The 26,237-nt window shown below is 47.0% G+C and overlaps 2 protein-coding genes across 2 annotated transcripts in view; both read left to right on the top strand.

Moving 5' to 3' along the window:
- Positions 1 to 26,237, top strand: part of LOC144260214 (uncharacterized) — a 44,010-nt gene that overhangs the window by 14,397 nt on the left and 3,376 nt on the right. The window contains exons 8-14 of the mRNA XM_077808769.1: positions 601 to 2,939; positions 10,488 to 10,724; positions 11,570 to 11,929; positions 12,905 to 13,031; positions 17,920 to 18,075; positions 18,731 to 18,844; positions 19,088 to 19,192. Coding sequence (XP_077664895.1) covers positions 601 to 2,939; positions 10,488 to 10,724; positions 11,570 to 11,929; positions 12,905 to 13,031; positions 17,920 to 18,075; positions 18,731 to 18,844; positions 19,088 to 19,192 — 3,438 coding nt within the window. The remainder of the gene's footprint in view (positions 1 to 600; positions 2,940 to 10,487; positions 10,725 to 11,569; positions 11,930 to 12,904; positions 13,032 to 17,919; positions 18,076 to 18,730; positions 18,845 to 19,087; positions 19,193 to 26,237) is intronic.
- LOC144260068 (uncharacterized) lies at positions 2,938 to 7,566 on the top strand. Its single transcript, XM_077808608.1, has one exon. It carries the CDS (start codon positions 5,035 to 5,037, stop codon positions 5,947 to 5,949), a length of 915 nt encoding a protein of 304 aa, XP_077664734.1. The 5' UTR covers positions 2,938 to 5,034; the 3' UTR covers positions 5,950 to 7,566.

Raw genomic sequence — 26,237 nt, forward strand, 5'->3', positions numbered from 1 at the left:
TTTCCTTCATCAGGCTGGAAACATCATACAAGATTGAACCTGTTATTTGCTCTATCTTGTATAATCTATTCAGGCTGATGAAGCAAAAATTTCCAAAAATTTGCTTTCTTTACTAAAAGGACTGTGCTTGCAATTTGAATCCGCTTTCCTGTTTAAAGTTTATTTTCAGCCTTGTAGTGTGTAGCCTCGTTACTTCCCAAAAGTTAACGTTGTAGAACAGCGATAGCACGTACTAACGCTACGGCACCTACCACATTTCATTGCTATATCTATATTAAAGCATTTTTGAGATATTAATTAAAAACTTGTAAAATATTTTGAATATTTTTACAGCAAAATTTCATAAGAAAAACTAACTTGCAATTTATAAATAAAAATGTATATTATGTATATTAAAAATACTTCTTACTTCATTAAAACTGCAAGAAACATGGTAAAATATTAAAATATACTTTAGTAATAATTTTGTGTAAAAAGAAAATGCGATCATTTTTTTGTCCAGAAAATCCAAAATAAATTCGAAGTACCTTAAGTGGTTAAGATATCACAAGCAGGTACATTATAAAAAAATGTAATGCTTTTGTTCATTGCTTTTCTAAGATCATAACAAGAAACCTTTGGATGCGGTAGCAGCACAAGAAGATTTGGCCATGGCTTCAACAAAAAAATCAAATCTGCCCCCCATAATTGATAGCCGATTTACAGAAAAGGATCTCAACGACGTCTTTACTTTTGAATTTGAAAACCCCAAATCTGGGCTTTTGCGAAAAGCAAAGAAGAAATCGGCAACGTGCAAGGTGGAAAAGGAAGTGAATGGCGAGCTCAAACCATGTAGCTTCAAGACAAGTGAAGCAAGTGCCGTGAAAAGTTTCAACCTTTGGCGGCATGTAAAACGTAACCATCCTGAAAACTATGCGGCTCTGGTTACAAAAAAGGACCAGGAAGATGAGGCAAAACAGAAAACTGATGCGGCTAAACGACGTCCATCTGGCTCTTTGAAAACTCCCGGAGAAAAGATTTTTTGTGGAGCTTCATCTGAAAAGAAACCCAAAATTGAGCAAACAAAACTTGACTCATATTTGAAGTCCTCAAAGGTTACAGTCACCATGGATGCCAATACTTTCCGTGAAGGGCTGATGGAAATGGTTTGCTTGAGTTCAACACCGCTCACTACCTTCAGGCTAAAGAACAAAGGATTCCAAAAAATTGCAGGTGAAATGGGTCGGCAGCTTGGCATTTCAACGGGGCACGATGCGGTTCGTCATTTAGTTGTCAGCACAGCTGAGTCTGGTCGCCAAGAGCTCAAGAAAGCTTTGGAGCAAAAATTGTGCTACCTGAAAATGGATGCGGCAACTCGTGGAAACAGACATTTCCTTGCAATCAGTGCTCAGTACTATGAAGAAGGAAAAGATAAAGCTGTGGTAAAAACCTTGGACATAATCGACACTGAAGGGCATCACAATTCTTCGTACGTGAAAAGTCAAGTAAAAGCTATTTTAGAAAAATTTGGGATCAGTGAAATGCAAGTGCTGAGCATCTGCGTTGACAATGCAGCAAACATGACATGTGCCGTCAAAAATTTCAGCGAGGACAATGAAACCTCTACCTCTGAGAACACAGATGTGGACAGAACTGAAGCTGTTTTGCCTGATGAAGGCACTAAAGGAATGGATGAAATCGAACTCAACATGGATGCTGCTGCGCAATGGGTTAATGACCCCAGCCTCATACTTCCAACATGGCTTCATGAGGACGACTCAAAAGTCCAACTGATGAGGTGTGGTATTCACACTCTTCAGTTGGCAATCTGGGATGGACTGAACAAAGAACATGCAAAGAAATTTCTGGCAAAAATTCGACAAGTCGTTGTCAAACTACGAACCCCAAGTATTCAAAGTGTTCTGCTTGATCTACATGGGGTAACTCAATCATTGGATACTGTGACTCACTGGGGTTCAACATTTGCGATGATTGATCGGCTTCTCGTTTTTCAATCTTACTGTGAACAAGTGGCAGCTGCTGCTGGAACAAGAGAACTCAAGTTAACAAAAGCTGAATGGGACGAAGTGAAGAACCTGCGAGACCTCTTGGCAAAACCAAACCAAACAACCGTGAATCTTCAAGCTGTTGATGTAACCCCGGGAGTTTTAATGAAGGAATGGCGAAAACTGTCAAAATTCTTGCAAGAAAATGGTGGACAAATTGCAGAAGGAATTCTATCCTCCATGCAGAAATGGGAAGAGAAGCTTTTTGACAATATTCATTTCCTTGCTGGAGTTTATGTTGACCCACGGTATCGGATTCTTCTTACCTCAAGGGAAATACCAAAGGCAAAGGAAGGGCTCCTTGATATTGCTCGACGACTCGAAAAACAAAATCTATTGCTACATTTGAACTCAGCGAAAGAGGTTGAAGAAAACAAAACACAACAAAAGGAGTCCTCAACCATCGAATCTGCATTTTCGGAAAGTTCACATCCTTCAGAAATAGCAGGCTGTTCTCAAACTTCCGTCTCCACTCTGAACTTGTTCGAGCGTCCATCCCTGAGACGTCTTCAACCATCACAGGGAAATGGAGATAATTCAAGCACCAATTCTTCAGAAGAGGACGCCTTCGAAAAGGAATTGGATAAACAAGAAAGACGCCGGCGAGTTTCTGCGATTCATAATTGTAACGAAGCGTTATTTGAGAGAAACTTTCGGGAAGATTGTGAGGCGATGGAGTCTATTGGGAGGCTGAAAGTTAAGTCTGTTTTTGAGGCCATTCACAGCTACCCACACCGCATTCAGGCTGCCTGTAGAATTGCTTCGAGCATGCCAACAACTCAAGCTGGCGTAGAGCGACTGTTTTCGGCTTTAAAGTTAATTTTAAATGGTTTGCATCAGGGTGTGAAAGACGACTTGATTGCTGCAATAATTTTTTACAGAATGAATTATGAATGATTCTAGTTTGTATCATTGTTGATGACATTTAAATGGTTTTAAAAGTCTGAATAAAAATGTTTTTTCAGAATGACAGAATGCACTTTTTTATTTAGTTAAAAATTAATTTGAGTCGGAGAGCGGAGCGGAGTCGGAGCAGAGCTGGAGCAGTCACTATTGGTGCCGGAGCGGAGCAATTCAAAAATGTGATTGCTCCAAATCCCTGGTTATAACTGCAGCAGAGCAGACAGATGAAATCTCAGGAAGAACTGCCTCAGTGTAAGAACGGTAGGACAAAGGAACAGACACCTGGGGAGGTTGTGGAAGCTTCTTCACTGGAGTTTTTCAATAGGAGGCTGGAGAGCCATCTGTCTTCGGTGGTTTAAACACAACAAATCCTGAATCTTGGCAGGGGGTTAGACTAGATGATCCTTGCTGTCCCCTCTGACCCTGTGGTCCTATGATTATAGCAGCCAAAGGTGTAACACGATCCAGTGGCTGGAAGTTGAAGCTAGACAAATTCAGACTAGAAATAAGACACTAATTTTTAACAGTGAGGGTGATTAGCCATTGGAACAATTTATCAAGTGTTGTAGTGAATTCTCCATCACTGACAATTTTTAAATCAAGATTGGATGTTTTTCTAAAAGAGCTGCTGTTTGTGAAACAGAAGTTAATTCAGGGAAATCCTGTAGTGGAATATAGGCAGTCAGACGAGATGATCGCAATTGTTCCTTCTGACTTTACAATTGCTTTGAGCATGCCAACAACTCAATCTGGTGTAGAGCGACTGTTTTCGGTTTTAAAGTTAATTTTTAATCGTTTGCGTCAGGGTGTGAAAGACGACTTGATTGCTGCAATAATTTTTTACAGAATGAATTATGAATGATTCTAGTTTGTATCATTGTTGATGACATTTAAATGGTTTTAAACGTCTGAATAAAAATAATGTTTTTTCAAAATGACAGAATGCACTTTTTTATTTAGTTAAAAATGAATTTGAGTCAGAGGTCGGAGCGAAGCTGGAGCAGTCACTGTTGGTGCCGGAGTGGAGCTGGAGCAGAGCAATTCAAAAATTTGATTGCTCCAAATCCCTGATTTTTGCAGCACGTTCACAAAAAACACTTTTTATGCATTATGACTTTACTGTTTAAAATACCCCTCCCCCCATTTACTAAGCAGTTATTCCTCACTAAGGACTAGCCACATGTGAAATTTGTAAATTGGTGGAGCGCCATCAAGGTCAATGGAGGAATGACGATTTACCCCAGCTGAGAATTTGACCCCACAAGTTTAAGATACTACTAAGCGCCAATATCAGCAGCAAAATTACAAAACTGAGAAGGTTAATTACATTTTTCTATAAATGTCCAGACAAATGTCACTCAAACTTGGGGAAGGAAATCTCCTTTGGTTTCAGACCATATATGAAAAGTTTCGGGGCAAAAGGGTAACTTTTGAAGACTGAGTTTCTGAAAATAGGATTATAATGGGAATAGAATTATAACCTTAACTAGATAGTTTTTGCTCTCCAGTTGTCTGGACCTTCTGGACTCAGCGCTGACCCTTCATACTCCTGGTACTTAAATACACTCTTTTCCCAGAGCTCCACCCAAAGATGTGAAGCTTCTCGTTTACAGACAGGTTTTCAGGGCAGAAATCTCCTCTCTCAGTTTAGATGCTAATGGTCTGATTTTCAGAAGTGTTGAGCAGGAAGGGGGCTGCTCTGCTGATTTTCAAATCGGGCCCTAGATCGTATGTGCGTGCACTCATTATTTATCTTGGGTAAAGTTTTCAAAAGCGCCTAAATCCCAGTTTCAAAAGTCTCTACTAACTTTTCAAAATGGGACTAAGTTTCCTAAGCCACCTAGGCTCTTTTGAAAACTGTCCCCCTTGTCTACTTTATCGGCCATGTTCAATAAGCCGACAGGTTTAGTTTTTTCTGCATTGAGTCACTGAATGGCTGAATCAGCAGAGGCTTCTTTCTCTCGCTCACACAGGCAAAGGGAGTGATGTCGCTGATTCTCTCTCTATTGCTGCAGATGAGGTGATTGGGATTAAAACGGAGGTGCAGGAACATGAAGAAGATCCTGAAGACTTGGAGCCGCGTGACATGCTCTTGGGAAGTTCAGGGGAAAGTGTTTCCCAGAGTCTGGTTGCTACAACAGCTTGGGAGGGTCAGTGCGGCTCCCTAACGCTGCCAAGGAGCCTGGCAGGCACTGTCTTGGGGGAGCCGACTTCAAGTGGAAGAGATTTGGGTGGCACCAACCCTCTCCTCGTCCATCAGGCAAGCCACGCGGGAGGGAGGCCATATATCACGTGTACGAAGGGTGGGAAGAGCTTCCGGCTGAAAGTGAGCTTTGGGAAACAGCACAGGAGCTGTTCCAGAGAGAGACCTTATCAGTGCACCGAGTGTGCCAGGAGCTTCCGGTGCCATTTGGAGTTCATCCGACACTATGCGAGCCACACTGGGGAGTGGCCGTATAAATACACCGGCTGTGAGCAGACCTACAGCCGGAAGTGGCTCCTTCTGAATCACCGACAAGTCCGCGTGGAAGAGAGGCCGTTCCAGTGTGTAGTGTGCGGGAAGAGCTTCCAGCTGAAGGGAAGTGTCCTCAGATACCAGTGGGGGCATGGGAAGGAGAATCCCCAAGACTGCATGGAGCGTGGCAAGGACTGTAGCTGCCACGCCGAGCTCTGTGCGGGCCAGAAGCTCCAGGCCAGAGGGAGGGCCGGCCAGTGTGCTGAGGTCCGCTCAGAAGCAGCGTCTGCCCAATGGCCAGCGAGCGTGCTCTGGGGAGAGGCTGTTCCAATGCACCGTCTGCAAGAAGAGCTACAAGGTCAGGGCCAGCTTCCACAGGCGTCTGCAGAGCCACGAGACTGGGACGCCCTGCCAGCGTGCAAAGTGCAGGGCTGTCTTCCCAGGTACGATGCCACCACAGGATCAGCAGAGGGCAGACCAGACAGAGCAGGCTTCCCCAGGGCGAAGACTGGAGACCGCGAAAACACCAAGGAGTGGGATGGGTGACTAGGTTGTAGCTAGCATGTTATGTCTAGACCAGTTCATCCCTGCGCTTGGTAGGCCTCAGGGCTGGAGTGTGGGTGGGGTGGGGCTGTTCCTGTCCAATTGTAAATGACCCTATTGGGCCCCGGCATCTCATCCTCCCGCAGGCTCCCTGGACAAACCTGTGAAGAGCGTCTGATCTCTACTCCGCACCAGCTGACTAAAGTGTGCGAGATTGCAGTGCTTGCAACAGACTCCCTCTTTGCTCACTCGACGCTGCAGGAGAGGCAGGATCTGCTGAAGGGCAAGTGGTATATAACCTGCGCTCTAGCTCTCTAGAGCCTGAAGGAATCTGCATGCGTGAAAGGGTTAACTGCTGTGGTTCGGCAAATACCTGGCACCTTCCTGGTAAAAACCTGGGAGTGCTGAGTCCAGATCCTTCTTCCTAGGTCTGCCCGACTCCTCCCCTTCTCAGGATCATGCTCCCCCCACACCCCTGGAGTGGTCTCCCTGTTCTCATCTGCACAGAGCCATTTCTCCTCTCCGAGCAAGCCCTGCCCCTTCCTCCTCCTGCTAGTCAATAATCCCCACACCCGATCTGTTTTCCTATGCCGTGTCTTGTCCTACTTAGCTGGTACACTCCCTGGGGCAGTGTCCGAGTCTAGATCTGTGCAGTGCTATCTGTATGCGCCACCTTGCTGTCGAAATGACTTCTGAAAGCATCAGACAGAACGTTCACAAGCTTGCCCCACAGTTCAGTGTGAGCTGGGCTAGGGCTGGTGGGGAAGCATGTCTGGATCCCGGTGAGCAGAGTGAGGGCTAGGGTTTAGGTTAGATTCAGTGGGGCTGAAATCTCATCAGCTGTTCCTGCAAGATTTGTGTCCTAATACCTGCCCTCCTAGTGGGAAGGTGTCGCTGTCCTGCAGCGCAGAAGCCCTTCTTTGCTGGCTCTCCTCCAATATAAGTTTCTTTTGGTCCAAGGTTCAGACGATAATCTTAACATTAGGGCTGCGCCTGTCCTGTCCTGTCCTGTCCTCGCAAGGAAAAAACCCCTAAACAATAAAAATTCGTCTCTCTGTGTGGGTTTTTATCGGGACTTACGTTCTCACATGTATAATGGCGGCTAAACTCCGTCATCGCTCACTGGTGGGAATGGCTGATGATCCTTCCCCACCATGAATGGTTTGCAGGGAATAATGGGCTGTTATGAACACTGAGAAGCTGAACTTGGGTAGCGTCAACGATTCTCCCGATGATGCTATGGTTTGGGAGCAGTTTCATAAATACTCTGAGCGTGGAAATTCCAGGTTTGTGGTGGTACAGAAATGGCACAGGTTTTCTTATGTAAGTGTATATTGCTTCTGATACCCCCCTCACCCCTTCCACTCACACTGGTGGTTCAATAACACCAGGTTACTTACTTCCCCTCTACTAGTGCTGGGTACCATTCTGGTTTCGCTTTTTGTACCATATGAGGTGGTGTTACTGGGTGGCCTGTATATAGTCTGCATCCTAATTGTCTTGAAATGGATATGCAAAGCTCTTGTCTGCCTTTTTTCTGTACCTCTTTTGTCTTGTAACCTGGATGACAAATCTGTCCTGTAACATTGTCCGTCTGACATTTATTCTAATAAAAAAAATTGTAACAAAAGTGAAATGGACATAAAACCTATTGATTCAAAAAATAATTGTCCATTGTGGTGAGGGTTGGGTGTGGTGACTACAAAAACCAGATGAGCCTCTTTGGAGGGCTATGGTAAAAACACAGCATTCCTAGAGGTGAATTGCAAAGGGGACAGAAGAATTAGGTGTGTACCCTCTTACATTTCTTTATGGTGATGTATACAAAAGACCTGAAAAATTTTTGTTAGTTTCCAAAGAACATTTCTTTTTCCTGCTTGACATCAAGTTTAGTCTTCCCTGTTTTTGTAGGGGTCTTTTTGGAAGAGCTAGACATGTAGATTGGGAGTTGTGTCAGCACTTATCTAAAGAGTGAAAATGGTAAATATTTAATAGTGCTCTTTTTCCCCATCTGTTTTTGGTATTTGAGTTAAATGGCATGGAAGGTAATTGGGTGCTCGTGTTTTCCCTGTCTCATAAACAAGAGCAAGAGGGTATCAAGTGAAATTGAAAGGCAACTAATTTAAACCTGATAAAAATAAATCCTATTTTACACAACACATAATGAGCCCGTGGAACTCTCTTGCCACAAGATATTGTCAATGCCAGTTTCTCAGTAGGGTTCCAGAAGCATGATTCAATGCTTATACAGATAATGAGAACAGTCACAGTTACCCTTGTTAGGATAACAAGATATAAGGGATCTAAACACTCTCTTGTTTCAGGGAATTTATTCTCCCTCCTCCCCAATTTATTATTTATATTCTGATTGAGCCTGCAGGCCTCAATCAACGATCAAGGTGCCAGTGGATAAGCTTGTCACGAACTGCCTGGGATTAAGAAGAAGCTTCCATTGTGGAAATTGTTGTTCCCCTGAAGGAGCTGGTACTGGTTGCTGTTGGAGATGGACCCCTGGACAGGGATAGAGAACTGGTCTCATCTGGAAAGGCAGTTCTTTTGTCTCAGACTTCAGTCTTCAAGACAGTATCTGAGAAGCAGCACATTTCAATCCAAAACCATAGCTCACCTAATAGTTACAAATCGGAGAGCAAAAATAAGCACCTGAAACTATCTACAAAGCGTCATGTCTTGGTGCGTAACTTTAAGTCTGAGTAGTCCTATTGAAATCATAGTTATGAGTTGGTAAAAGTTGCTGTGGTAATCCAAAACCAGCCAACCAGAGCATGTGTTTCAGAATCCGGTGTTTTGCTTATTCAGCTTATGGCTGCAGGTCTTATGATTGCCCAGATAACCTTGGAAACTTGAACTGAATGTAAGGGCTTGTCTTTGTGTGCACCACTCTAGTGCTTTAGCACCAATGTGAGAGTTTCTTGCATTGGTGTCGTTAATTCATTTCCTTTAGAGCAGGGGGTTCTCAGACTTTCGTACTTGTGACCCCTTTCACACAGCAAGCCTCTGAGTGCACCCCCCCTTATACAGTAAAAACACTTGTATATATATATTACAACGTTGTAAATACTGGAGGCAAAGCAGGGTTTGGGGTGGAGGCTGAAAGCTCGCAACCCCCTGAGGGGTCCTGACCCCCAGTTTGAGAACCCCTGCTGTAGAGGCAGTAGTTATGGGGGTGGAAGAAGTTCTCATGCCAACATAGTGCTGTCTATGCGAGGCATTAGGCCAGTGTAAATGCATCGCTCCGGGGGTGGATTTTTTCACACCCTGAGTGACATAGTTAGACTGATATAGGTCTGTAGTGCAGACCTGACCTAACTCATGCGGTGTGGCTTTCTTGTGTTAGCAGAGTGTCTGAAACCACTCGCCCCACACATCTGTATAGGGTGCTGCCTCTGGATCCTAACAGTGGTAATTCAAATGTAAAAACTATTGTGTCTGCTACTCATTTTAGCAGAAACATCAAACTACTGTGCTTATCCTACAGTCCCAAACTGCCTCTAATGTCTCCATTTGTGCTAATCCTCCAAGTCCCAGCTGCGTGAATCTTTCCCCCATGACAACTTCAATGATGCAGTGAAATAAAAATCTGGGGCCTATTGAATGCTGAAAATGTGGGGGCAACATAAATTGTGCTCAGTATCAAAATAAATAACATGCAGGCTCTTGTACTGATCATTTCATATTCAGCTCATTTAACAAAAGTTAGGCCCAGCTCCTCACTGGCTGTATATCACCCTAGTTAAGTTGAAGTCAACAGAGCGAGGCTACTCTACGCCATCTGAGGATCTGGCCTGTAATTTCATAATTTAAACTAAACTGCTGCATAATCCAGGGACCATGCTGCAGAATGTGGATTTATTTGCGAGGGAGCAGGTAGGGCTGGGTTCAGATGTAGCCCCACTGAAGTCTTTCCACTATTCATAAGAGTAAATCTGGGCCCTTGATCTTCTCTGTAGGGTTGCCAACTTTGGTTGGACGAATTCCTGGAGATTTCCTCACATGACATAATCTTTAATTGCTGGGGAGTCCAGGCCAGTCTGGGAGGGTTGGCACAACCCTACTTCTCCATGACCCTTCAAAGGCAATTGGCAGGGGCTTGCGCCGTGAGTGATCTGTCGTAACTGCACCAGCCCGGGCCCTGGCACTAGGGCCAGGTATTTACTGACCCGCTGTTGAATGCATCCGATGAAGGGAGCTGTAGCTCAGGAAAGCTTGTGCTCAGCTAAATGTGTTAGTCTCTAAGGTGCCACAAGTCCTCCTCTTCTTTTTGTCCCTACTTAAGGGGATTTCTTTCTGGTGTGGATTCTGCAGGGCGGTAAGGGGTGCCATGGAAGGGCTAGTACGGGAGCTCAGTCGAGGGGACCCTGGTGGGGGGGGTAAAATCTCTGAATCAATATCCGTTATATTTACAGGGTCACCCCCGCCTGGTGCTGGGGGGAGGCGGGGCTCGCACAGCAGGGGAGGATGGACGCGGCCTTTCGGGCTGAACCTTCCGGGCCACGAGCTGCGTTCTCCGCCGCGCCCTGCAGGCGGCGCTGTCCGCTCGCGGCGCCCCTGCGGATTCCGGCTCAGGCGCTTCTCTTGGGGGGGGCGAGGCCGCGGCTCGCTCCCGGCATGCACTGCGCGGCGCCCGGCAGCGGGGCCGGCCCGTGGCGAGGCGGCGGCGGGACTCTGCCCAGCCCGCAGCGGGAGCGGGGCTCGGCCGGGCCGGGCCCGCGGGAGCAGCCCCGCCCGTGGGGGCCATGGCCGAGCGGGCCGCTGCCCAGGTAAGGGCCCGGCGGGCGGGGGGGCCTCGGGAGCTTCTCCCCGCCCGGCCCGGGCCCCGGGAGCGCGGTGCTGCCCGGCCGGGCTGGGGGGTCCCTGGCGGCAGGGGCGGGGCCCGGCGCTGCTCCCCAGGTACCCCCGGGGGGTTCAGCTCCGCCCCGGGCGCTGGGGGGAAGCAGCCCGGTTCCCGGGGGCTCCCTTGGGCGCACGCCCGGCCCGGCCCGGCCCGGCGGGGGAGGTTGTCGGTCTGTGCGGGAGCCTCCCTTGCCCCAGAGAAACCGGCCGTCGTGCTCGGGCTTCCTGCTGTTGTGTCCAAGCTCCGCCGAGCCCCCGGCCGTGGGCGCCCTGGGGGGCTGTAGGTCCCCGCCGGGGTGCGCAGAGCGCGGGCTTGTGGAGAGCGTCAAGACACCAGCTCGTCGGTTGCTAGTTCGTGCAGTAAGGGCCGGGTGAGTGGTGCTGACTGGAGCCGCCAGGATCCCTTTTCGACCAGACGTTCCGGCTGAAAACCGGACACCTGGCCCTACCCCCCACCTTCCGCTTCCCGGAGCTGCCCCCGCAGCCTCATGAAAACGGAGTCAGGGGATTGCGACCCACAGTTTGAGGACCGCTACACTAGTTATCTGGCTCAGTACCGGGGTAACTGGGTAAAACTGAATGGCCTGTGGTGCGCAGGAGATCAGGCTAGATGATCGAATGGTCCCTTTTGGCCCTAAAGCCTATGAATGTTCCACACTTGATATGAGTCAGACATTGTGGGGTTTCCATTTCAAATCTGCTTCACTACAGGAAGGGAAACAGTTCTTGTGCTGTTTTTTGCTGATGCTGACTTTGTTTTTCTTCATGCAAGCAGGCTCCTGGTGTTCCCGAACAAACTCCTGTGAATGAAGCCCATCATCACACTACAGAGATCTCCTTGTGGACTGTAGTGGCTGCCATACAAGCTGTGGAGAGGAAGGTGAATTCCCATGCCTCACGATTACTGAATCTGGAGAGGAGAACAGGGACAACTGAGAAGAAGTTAACAGACTGTGAGAAGACAGCCATGGAATTTGGTAACCAGCTGGAGAGTAAATGGACTATTTTGGGAACTCTGATCCAGGAGAATAATTTCCTGCAGAGGAGGCTGGAGAATCTGGAGAACCTGCTGAGAAACAGGAACTTCTGGATCTTAAGACTGCCCCCAGGCACTAAGGGAGAAGTCCCCAAGGTAACAATATCCTAGCTTAGGGGTTGGCAGCCTTTCAGAAGTGGTGTGCTGAGTCTTCATTTATTCTTTACTCTAATTTAAGGTTTTTTGTGCCAGTAATACATTCTAACTTTTTTAGAAGGTCTCTTTCTATATGTCTATAATATATAACTAAACTATTGTTGTATGTAAAGTAAATAAGGTTTTTTAAATGTTTAAGAAGCTTCATTTAAAGTTAAATTAAAATGTAGAGCCCTCCAGACCAGTGGCCAGGACCCGGGCAGTGTGAATGCCACTGAAAATCAGCTCGTTTGTTGCCTTTGGCACGCGTGCCATAGGTTGCCTATCCCGTCCTAGCTAGTGCTGAGGGATAGGAACTTAGGTACTGAACGGGTTTCCATATCTTCTGATATGCAGGCCCCCTTAATTCACTTTATCACACCTTAGGTGCAGGGAGTGATCTTACTGGCTTCAAAGTGTCCAATAACTCACTGGCCAGATCCAGTTGGTCCAGTCGTTTGTGGATAATGTACGGGACTGAGAGTCGGGACATCTGGGCTCTGTTTCCAGCTCAGTCACTGATTTGCTGTTCATCTCCAGCAAGTGCTGATGTGGAAAAGTAATATTAGGAGTGTACTTATGTATCACTTCTGATGCAATTTGGAAACAGTGGTTGGAAACTTATGCCACAGCTAGCCAACCAGATGCTCTCAACAGACCACCTACAAATGCTCCATGTAGTCAGTGGGAGCTGAGGGTGTTCTGCGCTTTTCAGGAGACACACATCTTCTTGCTGAATTTGGCCCTGATTCTTCAAAGTTTCTGATAAAATTCGTGCTCCGGTCTTGGTGCATCTAAGAGCACAGCACAAGATGCATTCCCTGCCATAAGGATCTCCTCCATAACCTATGGAAGTCAGTGGCATTCACTTGAGTGAGCTTTGGGTCAGGTCCTTACAGTCTAAGAAGAAGCTTATTATAACCCTTGTGATTCCAGGTGCCGGTGACATTTGATGACATCTCAGTCTATTTTAATGAGCAGGAGTGGGAGAACTTAGAGGAATGGCAGAAAGAGCTTTACAAGAATGTTATGAAGGGGAACTATGAGACCCTGATCTCTCTGGGTAAGGATCAGTTTTCATAAGAACGGCCATACTGGGTCAGACCAAAGGTCCATCTAGCTAAGTATCCTGTCTTCTGACAGTGGCCAATGCCAGGTGCCCCAGAGGGAATGAATAGAACAGGTAATCATCAAGTGATCCGTTCCCTGTCGCCCATTCCCAGCTTCTGGCAAACAGAGGCTAGGGACAACATCCCTACCCATCCTAGTTAATAGCCATTGATCCTGGCTAATAGCTATTTCACTCTCTGATTAGAAACAGTTCCTGCTCTGGTTCCCATTGCAGGTTATTCTCCAGTTCCTTTGATTTCCAGTGGATCACTACTTCCCAGAGCATTAGCAATCGACAGCTCATACCACACACCCTCCTATTTAGAACTAAATTGGAAACTGCAGATGTATATCTGGTCCAGTGCTTCCTAGCTGCAGATAACCGTTGTAGTTACATGCTGCAGAGTACGCGAGGAGCCTGTTCATCGCTGCGATGCCTCTAATATCTAGTTTCAGAGTAGCAGCCTGTTAGGGGGCTTATTCCTTCACCCACTTACTTCCCTGGTCCTTCTCGCTTGAACAGAGAGCAACAATACCCGAAGTCCAAAGGTGCAAACAATTCAATGTTTATTGGGGTGAACTTCCAGCAAGCATGATTCCAGTTTCCTTCCTTAGTATCCTCCTTCCCAGCTCTGACACCACAGAGCCTTACACCTGTGTCCTTGTTCCCATTCCTGCCCTTAGCCAAACATGATTCCAATTTCCTTACCCACATTCCCTGTTCCCATTTTTCCCCACACATACCCACCCCCTCACTTCCTGATTGACTGCAGACTATATAGTAAAACTTGAGTTCAGCTTAGCTATACCTTAACCAATCATTTTCCTGAAATTTAACTAACCAATCCTAACATATTGTAACATGATTATGTAACCAATTATATCCCACCACCTTAAATTAGTTTACACCCACCAAAATTAGTTATACAGCAGACAGGAACAATCACAGAACCAGACAGAGATTATACAGACAAACAATAGCAAAGTGGGAACTATAATGACAAAACAATACAGAAGTGAGGATTTCACATCCCAGCTATTCATAAGTGAGTTCTTGCCAGACAGGATGCTATCAAACTAAGTTTCCTTTTACATTATCTAGGCACTTCCCTTTCTCTGGAGGCGATAGGCACTATCAGGACAGGATTGTATTTCTAAGAGCCCAATAGCACCTTCTTTCAATGTGACTAGTTTGGAATGTGAGGATGTGACCATTCGCTTCCCAGCTTATGGCTGCCTCTGCTGCTTAGCCAAAGGCCTTAGCCTAAGAACAGGGCCTCAGACTGTCACAGTAAGAGAAAGCTCTTACACCAGCAGACAGTGATTTTGATTCTTTCTTTTATACCTCTATAACTAGCCAAGTATTAAGAATACACCTAAATTCTTAGAGGATAGGCCTTTACAGACAGGCCTGAATATCTATATCCTAACACAGCTGTATTAGTCTGTATTCGCAAAAAGAAAAGGAGGACTTGCGGCACCTTAGAGACTAACAAATTTATTTGAGCATAAGCTTTCGTGAGCTACAGCTATCTAGTTTTCCCAAACCCTTTGAAGCATGTGGAATGTCTCCCATTGACTTCAGAGCACTTTGGATCAGGTTTGGCAAGTTTAAGTGATTGTCAGGTCACACAGGGAGTCTGTGGCAGAGCCAGGAATTGAACCCAGGTGTGCTGAGTAGCAGGCCAGTGCCTGAAATACAAAACCATCCTTCGTTTCCTTAAAGATCCAGATCACTCCATCCTGTGGTAAAATCAGTCTTCTGCTGATTTAAAATCTCAGTCCTACCATTGTATCAGCTAGTTCTTTGAGTGTATGTCCATAGGGTGCTGCACCGTAGGATGCACGCACGCTATGTGCTCTTGACTGGAAACTACAAAGCAGTGTCTGCAGGCCCACATCTGCCCAGAGTGGCGCCTCCAAATGAGGGGATATAGGGGGGCACGGACCTGCTGCCACTCAGTTCCTTCTCAACTGCCTGCGGCTCGAGATGGAGTGGTTGCATGTCCGCTGGTTCTCGGCTTCCCGCCTTTCTTAACATAGTGATTTATTCTTAGTTTTTCCTGTGTTTGTGTGATCATTTTATTTCTGCGTTCAGTTTTAACACAGCTTCCTCCCCCCCCCCCCTTTTTTCTTTCTATAGTCCATTTTGGTCCATTAACACTCTGTATTATGCGAAAGATCCTGGGGTTTAAGTCCTGCCAAACCTGCCATAGGTCTTTTCTCTGTAGTGACAGGCATTTGAGCTGCCTTGGAGACACCCACATTCTGTCCAAATGTAAGATCAGTTCAGGGAGGCTAGACTGAAGCTCCTTCTAATGGAATGCTTGCTAGCCCTGGCGGGGCCCGCGTCCTCCTCCTTACATTGGCTTCAACGTCCCAGTGGCTGTTGCAGCACTTTGAGAGGCGGGGACTTCTACCTCTCCCTCAAGACTTAGTTCCTTATAGCCGTCTCTTCAGCTGGAAGAATGGAAGAGCTCAGTGCTCTTATGGCAGAGCTAGACGAAAGCCGCCTATCAGTGTTTTACCCAAAGCCTCTGGAGAGGAGACCAGTCTACTTATACTAGGTGTCAGAATGGCTCTAACCTTCTTCCTGGGCTTCTCAGAGATTATTTGTATCATCTGCTGAGAGGATGAAGGGAAACCCTATTTCCACGCAGACTGTCTAATGGGTTGCAATTCAACTTGTTTAGAACATGCTGCAATGCGGCCCCCTCACAAAGTGATAGCACGCTCCTCTCCGGACCTCAGTCCACAGCTATAGCTCTGCTGAAAGACATTCCCATAACAGAAATGTGTAGGACTGCAACTTGGTCTTCTGTTTACACCTTTGCCAAGCATTATGCCATCTTACCTACTTCTACCTTTGGTGACGCAGTACTCCGAACCATCTTGGACTTGCCTCCCTGTGGAGTTTACTGCTTGAGAGTCTCCTCTGGTGGAGCACCCATAGGGACATATACACTCAAAGGAGGAGGAGAGGTTATTTACCTTATAGGACCTTGAGTTCTTTGAGATGTTTTGTCCCTATGTCAGTTCCACCTTCCTTCCCCTCGGCTGCAGATGCTCTTCTTCACAGTCAAGGAACTGAGTGTCAGTGAGTTCACACCTCCTTATATGCCCTTTTGTGGAGGCACAAGGTCCCGCTGTGCACAGGCCTACAGACCCTGCTTTGCTGTTTCTCATTGAGAGCACATGGGTGTGCACATGTAACCTTTGCGAGGGGATGAGTTCATTTCATAGTCCTTCTCTAGTGCCTAAAAAACCCAACTCCCACAGAAAGGTAGCTGGAAACCCAAAATTCAGTCTAAGGATTTTCAGCAAGGATTGCACAGTGTCAACCTCCCCACATTCAAGTCCCCAAAAGAACAAAAGGAATGAACTTAATTAAGTACCAACATTATAAATCTTATGATAAAGAAACATAATGAATAAGAATAACTTAATTTCTACAACATAACTTGGCAACTTTATACATTGTCTTCGCAGTTATGCATAAACATAAAGAAAACAAATTAAATTTAAACAGCTCAGTCTCCACAGAAACACAGTGAGAGGAAACTCAGAGTTCCCAAAAGTTTAGGCTGAGTTCACCTGAGTCTGATTCTTTGACCACCAAATCTGTACAGTCTGCTGGTTCAAAAGCAACATCTTCCCTCCACTTGCTTCTAGGAATCTTCAGTTGGAATCCATGCAGATTCTTCCTCTGCTGAAATCACTGCTAGCCAATCACTCACTTAAGTGTATAGATTTAAAATAAACCCTGTTACAAGAAATTGCAAAATATAAATGACTCTTTCCCCATGATCAAATTTAAAGAAAAGCTGGTGAATCGCACTGGTTGAGTTAATGTAGTTAAAACATTTGGGATAAAATCAATACAACGTTCACAGTATACAATTACAATAAAATAAATTATTTTTACCTCCCAATTTCCCCTTCCTTTAATTAACACTGGTTGTGCTTCCCTGTTGTCGGTTTAACAACATTACTTACCTGCTGTAAAATGCTTCAGAGTTAGGGAAAACAATCTGCCTTCTGCTCCTGGGCTCAGCTTCTCCCAACCTACGCAGGGCACATGGCAGCTGTTTTGCAAAAGGCCCTACCTGCTTGCCCTCCTGGTGTCTGACCCCAGCAACAGGGAACCTACTGGAGCATGCCCAGAACTACCACACCCAATTCCAGAAACTTCCAGATGTGGAGTTCTAAATCTGCCTAGCAACAATGACCCCAGAACAACTTACTCCTACCCCCTCCCCTCATAGATCTCTTAAAGCAGTGGTTCTCAACCGATTTACCATTATGGGCCACATATGTAGCTCTCTATATGTTATGTGAGCCGCATTCACGCAATATATAGACTAACTGTATGGCCCTGGGGATGTCACATGGGCCACAGCTGTGTGCTGATTGGGCTGCAGGTTGAGTTCCACTGTCTTAAAGAGATATCTCCCTCTTAGGCAAGTTGGTTACATGCACATCTTATGGTGCGCATACCCATAGGGATAAAACATCTTGAAGAATCAAAGTTACCGTCAGGTAAGTAATCTCTCCTTTTGTTCACCTGGTAATAATATAGCAAAGAGCATTCCTCCCTGAACTGGCTCTGGCCGATCAACTCCCCTTCTATGTGGTGACCCCCGGCCCATCTGCTGGGAAGCACACCTGACCTCCACAAGAAATGGTATCTTTTTACAGGATCCTTATTAGGTATTGGCCTCCTTTCAGATCTGTCGTCCGCTCCAGCGAGGGAAGGGGAGCTGGTTTAAAATCATTTAGCATTATTTGCAATGAATATTAATAGGCCATGACGTTCCCTTAACATCTGCTACCATGAACAGACTACGCTGTTTCTAAGCCAGACATTCTGTCCCGCATTGAACGAGGGGAGGAGCCATGTGTCAGGGATCGGTGGGAATCCCTGGAAGGATTGGAGGAAAGAATCCAGAAGAAGGAAGGGCTGGTGGAAAGAGAAATCCCTGTGGACCCTAGCGCCGGTGAGTTCTACCAAGTATCACAAACCCACACGTTCTCCGTAAGGGCTAAAAAATGCAGGGTTTGGGCAAGGGCTGAGAGAGAGTCGTCGGCAGGGCCCAGCGCTTTGTTACTCATCATCCAACAAGCTGAAGGAAGATGAGAGAAGGGGGCTGCAGGCCAGTGGGCCACGAAGTGTCCTGTAGTCTGCATATGAGGCACTGAACTTCCTGTTGGAAGCGCAGCTCCAGAGCACACACAGGTGAACTGCTACTCCTGGCTGGCTGTAGGAGTCTCTCGGAGCCCTCCCAAGTATCTGCCAGGCATCTCATGTTCATGAACTGGATTTGCACTTGAAACCCACATGCCAGCCACACCCTGTCTCAGCCCCTGCCACGCCCCCTTTTCGCCCTTACCTCTGCCCAGGCAGAAGTGGAAACCCCCCCCCCAAGACAAGAGGATGAAAAGTGGACAAGGCAGGGGAAGCGGTGTGACCCTGCAGGGAACAATATTACAGGAGTGTGGGAATTCCTCAGGCTCCCCTGGGAAAAGCAGAGATCTCCTTTCCTGAGGATCACCAGTTCTGCCTCTGTTCATCTCAGGTTTAAAATCACATGTAAGTGCCTGGTGAATATGAATAAACCACTCATTTCCCCTCAACTCTGTCTTCATGAATAGGCCATGCCATTTCCAACCCTGACATCCTGCCCCGGGCTGAAGGAGGGGAGGAGCCGTGTATCAGGGGTCAGAGGGGTTCGGCGGACAGAGAAATTCCCCTGGAGCCCAGCACAGGTGAGGAGTGGGTTGGAACCTGGACTTGGTGAGAGGCGTGAACAGCACCTGGCCCATCATCATGTATAACCAGATCTGTCTGGATGTGTTTTCTCATCTGTTTTCCCTTCTCTCCACAAAATGTTATCAACCTTCCCCCCGTCCCAGACAGCTCTAGTCCCAAATCCTTTGCAGAAAGGGGTCAATACGTGTTTGTAAAACACACACTAATTTGTTTCTGTTTCTCATTAACATAATCACCAGTTTCCACATCTGACACTTTAATCTGGATTAAACAAGAGGAAGAGCTGGATGCTGGGGATCATCAGGAATTGGGGGAAGGAAGAATTCTCTCAGGCTCCAGCATGGGTGAGCATTGACTTGCTCCTGCAGGTTGCTCTTGTGCAAAACTCCCATTGGCTATGGGGGAGTGGGTGTGATGGGTTGCCCCCCCCCCTCCCCCCCGGTCTGGGGAGCCACCTGATGTACTGGGGTACCACTCCGCCTGCCTGACCCACCAGTCTGGGTTCCCTTAACACTGTACTGCTATGCAGCCTGTCAAGCCCTTCCCCAAGCTTCAGGCTGCACTTTACCAGAGCACATACGGGTAGGGACACCCCCAAGTGCAGAAACACACAGACACTGAGATTAGCTCTGCATGAGAAGGCTCAGCTAAGGAACTGCCCAGTTACTCAAGTGCACACCCCCCTCTGGAGTGTAAACTCAAAAGAACTGTACAGTGTAAGTACATAACATTTGCTCTCTCCCTCAATGTGGAGAGAGATATGCACAGCTTTTTGCCCCTCAGTTATGAATTCCACAAACTGGTTTTAGAAAAAGCAAAAACGAGTTTATTAACTACAAAAGATGGATTAAAAATGATTGTAAGTGATAGCAAATAGACCAAAGCAGATCACCTTAGTAAATAAACAAAAAACGCAAACTGAGCTTAAAACACTAGATAGGTAGGATATAAATTAGCAAATTCTCACCGTGAGTGATAAACAGGCTGGCAGATTCTTAAGGCACATGTTGCCTTGGCTTTCCCAGGTTTTCATACTCAGGCTAAAAATCCTTCTCACCTGGGACCATCACTTCCCACAGTTCAGTCCTTGCCCCCAATGTGTTTCCAGTCGTGGTGTTGTAGGGAGAGTGAGGTCCCCCCATGCTGTCATTATGCTTTCCTGTGACCTGGGTCAAAGAGTTCTTATTGTGTAGTGCTATCTCTGAGAGGTTTCTATTGTACACAGTTCCTGGGGTAATCCTCATGTTTGTGTGCATTTCCTCAATAAGCCATTAACATGGTTTGGCCTTTTTACTGTTGTACCTGAAAGGCTGCTTGTGGATGTTTTCAACCCCACAACATGTTTCAGTAACACATATATAGTCCCTTAGAGACTAACCAATTTATTTGCGCATAAGCTTTCGTGAGCTACAGCTCATTTCATCGGATGCATACTGTGGAAAATACAGAAGACGTTTTTACACACAAACCATGAAAAAATGGGAGATTATCACTACAAAAGGTTTTCTCTCCCCCCACCCCACTCTCCTGCTGGTAATAGCTTATGTAAAGTGATCACTGTCCTTACAATGTGTATGATAATCAGGCTGGGCCATTTCCAGCACAAATCCAGGGTTTAACAAGAAAGTCTGAGGGGGGGTAGGAAAAAACAAGGGGAAATAGGTTGGGGGGGGGTGTGAGGGACGAAAACTTGGATTTGTGCTGGAAATGGCCCACCTTGATTATCATACACATTGTAAGGAGCGTGATCACTTTAGATAAGCTATTACCAACAGGAGAGTGGGTTGTTTTTTTGGGGGGCATGGGGGTGGGGGGAGAAAACCTGGATTTGTGCTGGAAATGGCCCACCTTGATTATCATACACATTGTAAGGAGAGTGATCACTTTACTTAAGCTATTACCAGCAGGAGAGTGGGGTGGGGGGAGAGAAAACCTTTTGTAGTGATAATCTCCCATTTTTTCATGGTTTGTGTGTATAAAAACGTCTTCTGTATTTTCCACAGTATGCATCCGATGAAGTGAGCTGTAGCTCACGAAAGCTTATGCTCAAATAAATTGGTTAGTCTCTAAGGTGCCTGTGACAGGTGTCGGTCGGTCCTCCGAGCCCCTAGGGGCGATGGAGAGCTATGATCTCCGTGGCAGGCCTCGGCCACACCTTCCGGGCGTTGGGGAATTAGCGGGAAGGTGTGCCAGCCGGAGTCAGTAGTGCGCCCCTCAGGCAGGGGAGCGCCGGCCGGAGTCAGTAGCGCACCCCTCAGGCAGGGGAGCGCCGGGGTAGGGGAACGCAGGCCCACCCAACTCCACTGCGTTCCAGCCCAGGACCCTGACAGTGGCGGGAGGCAAAAGTCCCGCCGCTGGGTCAGCGGGGCCGTCCGCGCCCGCTGACCAAACACACCCACCCCACGGTGTAGTTCGGCCCCTGGGCTACTTCCTACCCGGTCTCTCAGGCGGGCCGCTCCGGTCCCTCCATCTCCTCCGGGTATTCCGCTGCGGGCCGCTCCGGTCCCTCCATCTCCTCCGGGTATTCCGCTGCGGGCAGCTCCGGTCCCTCCATCTCCTCCGGGTATTCTGCTGCGGGCCGCTCCCGCTCCCCGTCGGTATCGGACTCACGCTGGCCCGGTTTGCCGTCAGGCCCCTCCAGGTCCTCTGGGTATTCAGCGGCTGGCAGCCCTGGTTGCCACAGGCCTTCCCCCCCGGTCAGGCTCCTCCTTGCCCAGGGCTTCGCCTGGGTCAGCAGCAGGATCGCGAGGGAGCAGCCTGTGTCTGTCTCCCTCCCTGGTGCTCTCTTCACTGGGCGGAGGGCCCCGTCCTTTGTACTTCCTGTCCCACCCTTCCCCTTCCGGGGATTGGCGGAAGCTTGGCCTGGCCCTGCCCAGTCAGGCTCAGAGGGTGGCTCTTTACCCTCTGGTTCGGAGGGGAGCCACCCTGGCTCCCTACAGTGCCACAAGTACTCCTTTTCTTTTTGCAAATACAGACTAACACGGCTGTTACTCTGAAACCTGACATATATAGCCAAACTTCATAACTTCACATACAACAATAGCACATACAATCCAATGAGATATTAAGGTCTAGCAGATCAAGACTTTTAGAATGATACCTCACAAGACATACTTTGTACAAAACATGTCCTAACTACATGACAGTGGTGAATATTGGGGTGTCAGGGTGTCACAGTGGGGCTCTAAGGGATTGAAACACTTCAAAGGAGGTGAGTGGAGTAGCTACCTGCGGCTCCTCGGAGCTTCTCCGCCTCTGTTTGTTCTTACCTGTTCTAAATGATCATTTATTATTATTTGTATTGCACTCCTGAATCAGGGCCCCATTGTGCTAGGTGCTGTATGAACACAGAACAAAAAGACAATCTCTGCCCCAAAGAGTTTACAGTCTAATAGTAGTAGGCATCCATCAGTCTCGGGAGCCCATGAATGTGCGCCCCTGAGAGGTAAAGAATTTACTCAGTTGGTTTTATGCCTGGAGAGACCCACTTGAGAGAGACAATCTCTGCCGCATCTGTCACATTTAAAGGTGGTGTCTTGACTCTTTGGGCCCTGCCTTCTGTGAGCTCTTTTCTTCTCTGCTAAGCTGGACAGCTTTCTCCCGGAACTCCAGAGACCTTTGTTAAACTCTTGTTTCCAAAGGCTCCGGTCTTGAGTGTGATCTTCCCATTTGTCCACATCCATTTCTTGGTCTCGCTTGCACACATCCTTGAAATGCAATTTTGGGCTTCCGTTGCGTCTTTTTCCGGATGCCAATTTGCCGTAGAGGATGTCCTTTGGGATGCGCCTATCATTCATTCAGCACACATGCTCAAGCCAGCGGAGGCTTCTCTGTTTGTTTGAGGAGTGTTTGGATGCTGGCCTGTTCGAGGACCTCAGTGTTGGTGACTGTCCCTCCAAGAGATTCCAAAGATTCATTGAAGGCAACGCATATTAAAGCTGTTGAGCCTCTTTTTCTGATGAGAATATAAGGTCCCGGTCTTGCTCCCGTACAAAAGTGTGCTGATAACACACACATGATACACACAGATCTTTGTGTGTTCTGTCAGTTTGTTGTTCTGCCAGACCCTCCTTGTTCAGTCTAGACATTGTTGTGGCGGGTTTTTCAATGTGGATGTTGAGTTCTGTTTCAAGTGAAAGGTTGACTGCGATAGTGGACCCCAGGCATATGAATTTGTTCACCGCTTCACGTTCATAGTTGTTGATCTTGATGGAGAGTGCTTCCTCAACTCCTTGGCACATTATGTTAGTCTTTTTTAGGCTTCTAGTAAGCTCAAAGTCTTGGCAGGCTTTAGAAAAACTGTCCATTAAACTTTGAAGATGAGCTTCTGTGTGGGTTGTCACTGCTGTGTCATCAGCAAAGGAGGTGTTGGATAAGGGCCTCCCGAGTCTTGGTTTTAGATCTGAGTCTTGCAAGATTGTACAGCAATCCATCAGACCTTGTGTGCAAGTAGATTCCCTCAGCTGAGGAACCAAAAGCTTGTTTCAGTAGCAGGGAGAAGAAGATCCCAAACAGAGTTGGGGCAAGTACACGGCCTTGCTTAACTCCGCTATGAGTCATATTGAACTGTGCTGTACATGTTTTCATGGAAGGATCGTATCATGCTTAGGAGCCTGGGGGGACATCCAATCTTTTCTAGAAGCATGAATAGTCCACTTCTACTGACAAGGTCAAAAGCCTTTGTGAGATCGACAAAGGCTATGTAGAGGAGCTTCTTTTGTTCTCTGCATTTCTCTTGTAGTTATCTCAGCAAGAAGATCATGTTGATAGTAGACCTTTCAGCTCTGTAGCTGCACTGTGATTCAAGATAGATTCTGCCTGCAAGGGTCTGAAGTCTGTTCAGGCCAAGTGGGCAAAGTCTTTTCCCATAATACTAAGAAGGGAAATGCCATAATAGTTGTTACAGTTGCTCCTGTCACCCTTGTTTTTATAGAGTGATGATGTTGCCGTCTCTCATTTCTTGTGGTACTTCACCTTCTTTCCAGGATAGGCAGAGCAACTCATGAAGATGTTGCAGTAGAATAGATTTTCTGCATTTTATAACCTCGGTTATGCAGTTTTTTCCAGGGGCCTTTCCATTGGGGAGACCATCTATGGCAAGGCTAAGCTGCTCAATAGTTCGCTCATTGTCAAGTTGGTTCATAACAGGCAGGCTTTTGATGGCGTTGATGGCTATTTCCGTAACAATATTTAATTAGAGTAAAGGTCAGAGTAGTGTTCTACACAGGGATTCATTTGCTTGGTGCGATCACTGATTTCAATGGGGCTGTCTTCTTTGAAGTTGGACCCAAGGCTTTCTTGATCCCATCATACATGTTTCTGATGTTGTCTGCATCAGCTGCTACTTGGATGCCTTCACATAAGTGCAGCCAATAGTCGTTGGTGCAGTGTTGAGCAGTTTGTTGTACCTTGGTTCTTGCCACTCTCAGCACTGGTAAGGTTTTCTCATTTGGGTCTCTCTTGTAGGTGGTTTAGGCTGGTGTGTTTGGCCTCTATGACTAGTGTCAATACACTGGAATATGCGTCAAACCAGTCGTTGATCTTGGTTTTCTTCTTCCTAAAGATACAGAGCTGCATTGTAGATTGTGTTCTTCAGTTGCTCATGCTTCAGCTGGACACTTGTGACACAATCACTGGTCTCAAGGGTTTGTAGTATGTTCTTGTATTGGTGTGGCTTTTCTTGGTCTGCTATGGCACTAAGGTTAATATGAAGGCATCCTTTTACTTTAGATATGTGTATTTTCTTTGGTTTAAGTCTGATCTTGCTGTGTACCAGAGAGTGGTCTGTGTTGCAATCAGCATTTTGATAACTCTGGGTAATGAGGACAATGTTAAGGTTGGCATGCCTTGTGATGATAAGATCCAGTTGGTGCCAGTGGCCAGATCAGGGATGTTTCCAAGACACTTTGTGTTGCGACTTTGTCTGGAAGAATAAGTTTGTTACACAGAGATAATAGGAATAAAGTTCTAGCAGTCTCTGACGGTTTACATTCATCTTACCAGTACCGTGCTGACCAAGAGAGTTGGTCCATGCTTTATGATCAGCTCCCACCCTTGCATTAAGTCCCCTAGCAGGAAAACATATTTGTGTTTCGGAATCCTGCTGATGGTAGTGTTCAACTGGTCATAGAACTGGTCCTTGATGTCAGAAGACGAGGAGAGCGTTGGGGCATACACACTCACAAGATTGACTGAGTCCTCAGATGTGAACAAGTGTGCTGCCAAAATTCTCTGATCCATTTGTATGTGGCTCAGTCGTCCCCAAAAGTGAGTTCTCAATGGCAAATCCCACTCCGTGCTCTTGTGTTTCTTCTGCGCTTTCCCCCTGCCAGATAGACGTGTAGTCTTTTTCTCTGAGAGAGATGCTTGATGCTAGCCGAGTTTCTTGGAGGGATGCGATATCCACATTGAGTCGTTTCAGCTCGTCATTGATCATGGCAGTTTTACGTGCATCGTTGATCTGTTGAAGGTCCTTAGGTAATCCAGTTGTCATGGTGCATACGTTCCAGCACCCTGTCTTTAAGGATGTTTTCTTTCTTTTACTTGATTTGCCTGGTGCATTGGTCACAGTCCACTTGTCAAGCTATAAAACTCTAAACTCCAAACACCCATTTGAAGCAGGCAGACTGTGGTGGGATAACACCCTATAGTCTGGGGGCTGCCCAGTTTTATGGGGGGTGGTAGTTGTCCAGTGAGATATGATGATCTCTCCCACCGTCAGAGACAGCCCCTGACATTCAACTCTGTGCCAATAGAGTAAGAGCTTAGAACCAGTGACGACTGCCTCCCGAGTTGTGCCGACACTTGAGGTGAAGCTGGAGTACCTCTCCAGGGCACAAGCCTGGGCATATGCTATGGAGGCCCTGAGTTGCCCATGCATCAGGACCCCCCTCTCGGTGTCACTGGTAAAATCCAGAGAAGAGGAAGAACCAATACATCTGGTACCTGATCTGCTGCAGGAGTTGCTAGAAAGTTTCTAAAATATTAGTCTCTGACTGCCTTTGGAGCTCTGCTCCAGATTTTCTGTCTGAGTTTACTCGCATAGGCTTACATTCTCCCGAATTCACCACAAGGCAGGGGGCTTTTCTGTCAGGGTTTGCTCCCTTTACCTTATGCCCTCCCTGGCTACCCACAAGGCAGTGGGGTGATGAGCTGCAGGTAGTACCATCTACTCTCATTACGGTAGCAGGCATAGCCTGACCTGATGCTTACAGTCTAACAGCTCCATTGTAAATGTATAGCCGTTATTTGATGGTGAATGTCAGTCACTGCCTGTGTGACTAATGGGGGGCAGTTGATCCTGTGTTCTGAGTGTTTGATGTGATGCAGAAGAATGGGGTCCCTCCTTTACTCTGCCCCCATTCCTTCTCTGGGGGAATGTTTACCCCT

The sequence above is a fragment of the Eretmochelys imbricata genome, chromosome 2, assembly GCF_965152235.1.
Source record: "Eretmochelys imbricata isolate rEreImb1 chromosome 2, rEreImb1.hap1, whole genome shotgun sequence".
Taxonomy (NCBI): Eukaryota; Metazoa; Chordata; order Testudines; family Cheloniidae; genus Eretmochelys; species Eretmochelys imbricata.